Source organism: Mytilus trossulus, chromosome 14 (genome assembly GCF_036588685.1).
Source record: "Mytilus trossulus isolate FHL-02 chromosome 14, PNRI_Mtr1.1.1.hap1, whole genome shotgun sequence".
Lineage (NCBI taxonomy): Eukaryota > Metazoa > Mollusca > Bivalvia > Mytilida > Mytilidae > Mytilus > Mytilus trossulus.
This window is the reverse complement of record NC_086386.1, coordinates 62,018,768-62,027,510: the sequence shown is the minus strand read 5'-3', so window position 1 is coordinate 62,027,510 and position 8,743 is coordinate 62,018,768. Positions and strand designations below refer to the sequence as shown.

At 34.5% G+C, this 8,743-nt stretch overlaps 1 protein-coding gene across 1 annotated transcript; it reads right to left on the bottom strand.

Annotated features, from left to right (window-relative positions):
* Positions 1-5,859: 5,859 nt before the first annotated feature.
* On the bottom strand, positions 5,860-8,190 carry LOC134697965 (uncharacterized). The gene has a single exon (XM_063560250.1). It carries the CDS (start codon positions 8,188-8,190, stop codon positions 5,860-5,862), a length of 2,331 nt encoding a protein of 776 aa, XP_063416320.1.
* Positions 8,191-8,743: the final 553 nt, after the last annotated feature.

The following is an 8,743-nucleotide window of genomic DNA, read 5'->3' as shown; positions in this document are numbered from 1 at the left end:
TTAAACAATAAACTAGTCAAATGAAATAGGAAAGTGATTGAAATTATGCTTACTAGCCATTCAAATGCAGGTAACCGGTTTGTAGTGCTGGTTATGGAGATCTATCTACTGATGTAATATAACTTTTAAGTTATATAAAATTGTAGTCCTATAAAATTGTCAATTAAACAAACATTTCAATAAATTTCACACATACAGAGCTTTAACAGATATAAGTAGAAGTATAATGACGCCTTACGTAGAAAGAACTGTCTTTATAAGTAATCTTTATACGTATGTAAAATCAAAAACTGCAGACTCATAAAAAGATATATATATATATTTATTCAGGTATGAAAAGTTTAATTCCTTTCAAATATAATGTTATTTACGAAGACACTGCTATCTCTTCTTTAAAATCTTTATCAGACTATAATTTATCATACAATATATACACTTTAAATATATTTACGTGTATATTACATGTAAGAACGGGTTTTTAAAAAATCTATCACCGATAAACTATGTAAATCCATCCATTAAATATGACATGCTTGATTTTAATCACAAAAGACTGCAATCAATACAAAAAGTGCTAAACGTTTTAGTAATAACCTGTTTTTATTTAAGGAAGGACGTTAATATTTTTTCTGTTTATGAAGAAATAACATAAAAAATGTGGTGCACACTGAATAGCCCACGTAGCGGGTTATTTTAAAGTGTGCACCACATTTCTTTTGTTATTTCGAATAGACAGAAACATATTACAGTCATTTTTATAATTTAATTGTAAATTCCATTTGAAACCGATTTAACGATTACGTCAGGGTCACATTACAAAATTATGTCAATGAGTTCATAAACATAACAACGTCAGCCAATCAGAAGAAGCTATGCATCCAAAATTAAATTATTAAATTATGTATTTTCAAAATTTTATTTCACTTGCTATATCTAGTCATAAGCAAAATATATCAGATCTAATTAAATGAAATGATATAATAGTTTAATGTTATGTAATTCCATTTAATTGGTAAATTTAACACACACTTACCGTTATCGTGATGAAATATACTGCTGAAATTTACTAAATGAACCAATTGAAATAAATCTTATACCAACAGATGCAAACACGGTCCTAGATTTATATATATCAGTAATCATTTTTTTGTACAACAGAAATTTTACACAAAAACGTTACGACATAAATGATCAATTTCTTTCTTTAATGTGATTTTCCAGCACTGTCATACTTGTTTCAGTAGCGATTAGACCATGTTCATTTTCATTATCTTACTTGTTATGGCCTACGATACACTGTAGATATAATTTTCGTAGTTGAAATCAATAAAAGAGCGACGAAAATACCAGAGGGACAGTCAAACTCATACATCGAAAATAAAATGACAACGCCATGGCTAAAAATGAAAAAGACAAACAGACAAACAAAAGTACACATGACACAACATAAAAAAACTAAACAATAAGCTGCATGAATCCCACCAAAAACAATGGGTGATCTCAGGTGCTCCGGAAGGGTAAGCAAATCCTGCATCACATGTGGCACCCGTCGTGTTGCTTATGTGATAACAAATCCGGTAAATAGTATAATTCGGTAGGTCACATTCATGAAAGGGAAGGGTATTGTAGTTACTACCTAAGGAACATATCCGATATAATTTGTGAAACGGTTATTCCATAACGATCAACCAACTCGTGATGACGTCCGTAAAATTTACGAAGTGATGATTTCAACTTCACCATTTGGAACTCTAGGTTTAATAGCTTCCTTGTGACCAGCAACCCTCATCAAGAAAATCATGATACGACATGCAAGTACGGGAATATCGTATCAATTGGGAGATGCATACCCCGTATGCAGGTGCTGCTGGAATGTTGCTACTTATAAATGGAAAGTGCACAACTGGAAAGCTGAAATCATCCCTTTTTGTCGTAAAGTTTTGTTTTCAACCGACCCTCATTGTCAATTTCTAGATGTAAGTCAAAATATGAGTATCCTTTATCTCTAGTTCAATGGGATAGATGCGTTCCACATAGTCACAAATTTTTAAATTTTTTGGTAAAAGAACATCATCTATTTAGCGGAGAGTAAAGTTAAAGGATATCGCTAACTTCTTATTTTTCTTCCTTATAAGTTCCTGTATGAAGTCAGCCTCATAATAATAAAGAAACTAGTCGGCAAGAAGAGTGGCACAATTTGTTCCCATTGGAATGCCGACAGTCTGTTGAAAAACAAGTCCTCCGCACGTAACAAATATGTTGTCAATCAAGTAATCAAGCATCTTGATAATGTCAGTTTCAGAGATTTTTTTGTTAAAATCAAAGTGATTCCTTACAAACTAGGATTTATTCCTCCCTAAGGCAAGATACTTGTATCTACGTTGGCAATTCATTTTTATGAAACAAAGCAATACCAACTCTTTCAATTTGTCTTTTGGTTTGGAATGTGGAATACTTGTGTAAAGTGTAGAAAATTCAAATGTTTTAATACTTTTACAAGATGAAAGAGAGTTAGATTGTATGTACTCTAAAAGATCTTTGGAATTTTTAAGTATCCACATCTGATTCACGCCACCTCTAGAATAGGCAGTTTCACAATAACTTTGAAGCCCGTCTTTGATTGCTGATAAAATAGATGTTAATAATTTAAAAAAGAGGTTTCGTGGAGCACTTGGAAGACCCAGCAATATATCGTTGTTTGTAAGGATACTTATGACGTTTAGTTAATGTAATCAATCATACATAAATGACTGTTTGTATTATTGATTTGTATATGAGATCTTCGCAAGACTTCAATATGTGAGGTTTCAAAATTTGCTGGTACGGTCATAAGCGGAACCATGCTGACCGTTAAAATCGGTTACGACCTATGTGACACATTCTAAAAGGTTCTGTCTGATGATTATAAGTATAGCTATATGTATATATATATAAAATTACTGAATAAATAATCAACGATTAATCCTACGGGGCGATGGATCATATAAACATGATTCAGTACACTACAAAATATAATATATAACAAGTCTAAAAGGGTACAACATCACCAAAAACACAATAAAACGAACAATATGTTAGAGATTTCGGATAACAGATATCTTTCCTCGGTAATTGCACGATTACAAATGAATCATGTCAATTCAAATTAAGACTCTATCAAAATCTTGAAATATATACGATTTAAGCGAACGCTGGAACAATTTTAAAATTTTCAAACACTACACAAAGACTACAAAGGTATGCCATAATAAAAATAGTAATTTACGATGTGAACTGGCACAACTGTAAATTCCCAAAGGCGGCCACCCGACTGAGAAAATCTCGGAATTTGTAGACTTTCATTTAAGATCTCATGTTGAAAATCTTCCTTGTCACATTGAAGACACTACAGATTATCTTGGGATGTTCAAATACGCAGTCTCTGTTGCAATTGCTCTACCGTTGTCATATTTTAAATATTATACCAGCTTAGATCGGTCAGGACTATTTATTGGGACTGTTTAACATCTCAACTGTCACCACCTTTGGGAATTTAGAGTTGTGCCAGTTCACATCGTAAATAACTATTTTTATTTTGGCATACCTTTGTAGTCTTTGCGCCGTGTTTGGAAATTTTAAAATTGTTCCAGCGTTCGCTTAAATTGTATAAATTTCAAGATCAGCTAAATTATCTATAGTAAAGGATCCTACAAATTAATGTAAGAAACAGTCACAGAAAATAATTATATTCATAAGTACGCCTGAGTCAGTGACAACCCTACAACAGATGTAAATCGTGTGGTCTAGCGAGACGGCTGCAGTACAGGCGATTTGGTGTCACGATATCACAGTAGCATGGTTCGAATCCCGGCGAGGGAAGAACGAAAAATTTGCGAAAGCAAATTTACAGATCTAACATTGTTGGGTTGATGTTTTGACGAGTTGTATATACATTATGTACACAGCCATGTATCACCATCATTGATGGCGATCTGATGGATACATCTGTTGTAGGGTTGTCACTGACTCAGACGTACTTATGAATATAATTATTTTCTGTGACTGTATCTTACATTAATTTGTAGGATCCTTTACTATAGATAATTTAGCTGATCTATAACAATAACATCTTCATGCCTTATATATCATGTACTGTAGTACGCCGCTAGATCAAAACTGACGTGGAAAGGTAACACATGCCCACCGAGGCTCTTTTTTTTAGAGCCCAGGTGGTCGTGTGGTCTAGCGGGACGGCTGCAGTGCAGACGATTTGGTGTCACGATATCACAGTAGCATGGTTCGATTCCCGGCGAGGGAAGAACCAAAAATTTGCGAAAGCAAATTTACAGATCTAACATTGTTGGGTTGATGTTTAGACGAGTTGTATATACATTATGTACACAGCCATGTATCACCATCATTGATGGCGATCTGATGGATACATCTGTTGTAGGGTTGTCACTGACTCAGACGTACTTATGAATATAATTATTTTCTGTGACTGTATCTTACATTAATTTGTAGGATCCTTTACTATAGATAATTTAGCTGATCTGTAACAATAACATCTGCATGCCTTATATATCATGTACTGTAGTACGCCGCTAGATTAAAACTGACGTGGAAAGGTAACACATGCCCATCGTGAGCTCTTTTTTTGAGAGCCCATGTGGTCGTGTGGTCTAGCGGGACGGCTGCAGGGCAGGCGATTTGGTGTCACGATATCACAGTAGCATGGTTCGAATCCCGGCGAGGGAAGAATAAAAAATTTGCGAAAGCAAATTTACAGATCTAACATTGTTGGGTTGATGTTTAGACGAGTTGTATATACATTATGTACACAGCCATGTATCACCATCATTGTTGGCGATCTGATGGATATATATATATATATATATATATACATAAAGTCTCTGAATGATTGTATAATAAAAACTATAAAACAAATTCCCATGTGTCACATAGGTGGGAATTTGTTTTATAGTTTTTATTATATATATATATAATTATATTCTGTGACTGTATATTACATTAATTTGTAGGATCCTTTACTATAGATAATTTAGCTGATCTGTAACAATAACATCTTCATGCCTTATATATCATGTACTGTAGTACGCCGCTAGATTAAAACTGACGTGGAAAGGTAACATATGGCCACCGAAAGCTCTTTTTTTGAGAGCCCAGGTGGTCGTGTGGTCTAGCGGGACGGCTGCAGTGCAGGCGATTTGGTGTCACGATATCACAGTAGCATGGGTTCGAATCCCGGCGAGGGAAGAACCAAAAATTTGCGAAAGCAAATTTACAGATCTAACATTGTTGGGTTGATGTTAAGACGAGTTGTATATATATATATATATATATATAAGTGCCTATAAATAGCAGCACATGACATACAAATCTATGGGAGTGTGGATTAATCAGTACAGAGATTAATTCAATTACACAAATAAAATTATAGATTGCCTAACAATGTAATTTTAACACACTATTTAATATGTAAATATAAGAATGTTTAAAATATTTACAAAATGATGAAAATAAACGCAATATTTCGCTAGACCAACTAGCTTTATCAAGCGTGCATCTATCCAGGTGAAATCGGATGTAGATGATAAGAAACTTTTGCAGCTCAATGTATATGTTGAACTTAGCTGCCTTGAAAATAAGAAAAAAAATTAAGAAAATTTTGCAGCTCAATGTCTATGTTGAATTTGGATTGAGCTGCCTTAAAAATAAAAAAATAAATAAATTTTTGCAGCTCCATGTATCTGTTGCTCTTGGATTTAGCTGCCTTAAAAATACATAATTGGAAGTTGAAATTAGCAACGTCCATTGGCCGATATTACGGGATAAAAAGGACGATGCTTTGTTTTTAAATTATTCTTTATCTTTCCTGTATCTTTTCTCGTCTTTTTCGTTAAGACCATCAGGTTCTAAAGTGTGGAGTTGGTGGATCCAAAAGTTTTCTCTTCTCCTTCTCGCCGTGGTGTCCCACTCGGTGTTGACTTCTATAATTTGGAAAGTGACATTTTCAAAAGGATGTTTCGTAGAACGAAGATGTCTTGTGAGAGGACAGTTTTTGTTGGTTTTGTACGATGAACGATGGTTATTAAGCCGAATATTAAATTTGTCCATTGTTTCTCCCACATACTGAATGCCACAAGTGTCACATGTTAATATATAAATTGAGTTCTCCGTTTTGCAGTTGGAATTTGAGTAGATGGTATAATTTTGTTTAGTAACGGAGCTGATGAAAGAACTGCTTGTATTGGCAGCTTTACAACACAAACAATTCCTTCGACCACATTGTTTGTAGCAACCGGGCGATGGAGTAGGCTGCTTTACTAATACAGAAGTCACTAATTTGTCACGGATGTTTTTAGGTCTTCTGAAGGCCATGACTGGTGGTGATGAAAATACTTTTTTTAGATTTAAATCATTTTCTATAATTTTCCAATGCTTCTGAACAATGGATGACACATTTTTAAAATCAGGATGGTAAGTGAGTACAAGGGGTGTTCTGTTAGCTGCTTTATTCTTATCTTTGTACTCAAGAAGTTCTTGGCGACTAGTTTTGTTTGCTCTTTCGAAAGCGCTATCAATGATGTTGTTATTGTATCCTCGAACAACTAGATGTTTACGAAGTTGTCCAAGTCTAGTATCTTTCGTATTTTCATTAGAGCATATTCTCTTGATTCGTAATGCCTGGCTGAATGGGATACCGCGGGAGCAATGTTTAGGATGGCAACTTTTTGGAGAAAGGAATTGATGTTTGTCCGTTTGTTTGGTATGAAGGTCCGTTATAATGGTTCCGTTCTTGATGTAACTCGTAGTATCGAGGAAGTTAATTTTCTCCATAGAGAATTCAGATGTAAATTTTATTGAATGGTGGAAAGAGTTACAGTGTTCTAGAAATTCATTAAGATGTTCTTGTGAATCTGTCCATTTGAAATCAATATCGTCAATGAATCGGAACCATGATAAGGGCTGATATGGAGCACTAGCCAAGAGGCGTTTTTCAAGTTGGCCCATAAATATGTTGGCATATGACGGTGCCATTTTTGTGCCCATACTAGTACCGTCTATCTGGAAATAGTGTTTTTCATTGAAAGAGAAGTTGTTATTCTCCAGTACTAGTTTGAGAAGTGTAACAAGGCACTCGGTAGGAGGATTTTTTTCACTACGAGTGTTCCATGCCTCTTGACACGCTGCTATTCCTTCGTCTTGTGGAATGTTGGTATATAAAGAAGACACGTCCATGGATGCAAGTATAGTATTGCTTGGTAAAGGATTGAGGCTTTCCATTTTCTTTAGATAATCAGTTGTGTCTTGAATGAATGATGGTAGTTCTTTCACATGAGGTCTTAGATGATGGTCTACAAATTCTGATATCTTTTCAGTTGGATGACTATTCGCTGATACAATTGGTCGACCTGGATTGCCCGTTTTATGTATTTTAGGCAACATATAGAATCGTCCGGCCTTTGCTTCGTTCTCAAGAGGTCGGAGATAATCAAAGGTGTCATTGTCTATATGCTTGTTGTCGAACATCTCTTGTAGGGTGGTGTTGATCCTTCGAATAGTATTAAGCGTTGGATCTGTGGTTAATTGTTTATAAAAATTAGAGTTTGAAAGTTGGCGATTCCCCTCTGCTATATAATCTGTTTTATTCATGACAACCACAGCACCCCCTTTGTCGGCAGGTTTTATTACAATATCCTCTTGATCTTTTAATGCTTTCAAAGCTATACTTTCTGACTTGGATAAATTATAATTTCTTGTATTTGTTATACAGGACTTTATATCAGACCTCACGTAGTTAATGAATGACTCCAAGTTATCATTTTTACTCTTTGGTGGTTTCCATGAACTTTTTTTCCTAAATTTTGGGATGGACGTGACTTCTTCATTGGTGTCAGTATCTGAATCTGTTAATCCGGCTTCTTCAAGGTTTTTCTTGCCCCTATTGTAGAAAAAATCTTTCAAGCGTAAACGTCTAGCGAATTGGTCTAGGTCTTCGTCTAGCTGAAAGTTATTTACAGTTGATGGGATGGGACAGAAATTTAAACCTTTACTTAAAAGAGATTCCTCAGCACTTGTAAGTTCTTTAGATGACAAATTTACAACAATGCTTTCAGGTTTTTGTTTCCGTCTTTTAAATTTTCTTTTTCTAGGGGTCTTATGGTTTGTTGTATCAATATTATTCATAGGCTGATTTAAATTGACAGTTTGAATTTTATCTCTTTGAAATTTATTTTTTTGTTTTTCTTTATGTTTCGATAGTTCAATTTTTTCAATATCTGCGAGGCGACGTTTAATTATTGCTAAATCGTCACGAGAAATGTAACTATTGTTGATGATATATGATATTTCATTTACAATTTGATTGTAATTTGTGGTTGTAAAAGAAAGTAACAGTTGAAGAAGCTGGATTGAGCAGTTAAACAGAATTTCATTCCAACGGCTCATGAATCTTTTGGATTTGTGTCCCGGTGCCTGGGGACTCACTTTGATGTTTAAACCTTTTGGTACAGTTTTACTTTGAATATAATTTTGTAAGTTTGATAAATGATGTTCAGTTTGTAGTTTCTTTTTAGTTAAAGATCTTAGTTTCTTGAAATGCTGTGCGCTATCCATGTTGTAAAGATAGCGATAGATTTGAATGGATTACACAAACATGTGTGTAATGCGTGCTACTGGAGATAATAATAAAAGTGCCTATAAATAGCAGCACATGACATACAAATCTATGGGAGTGTGG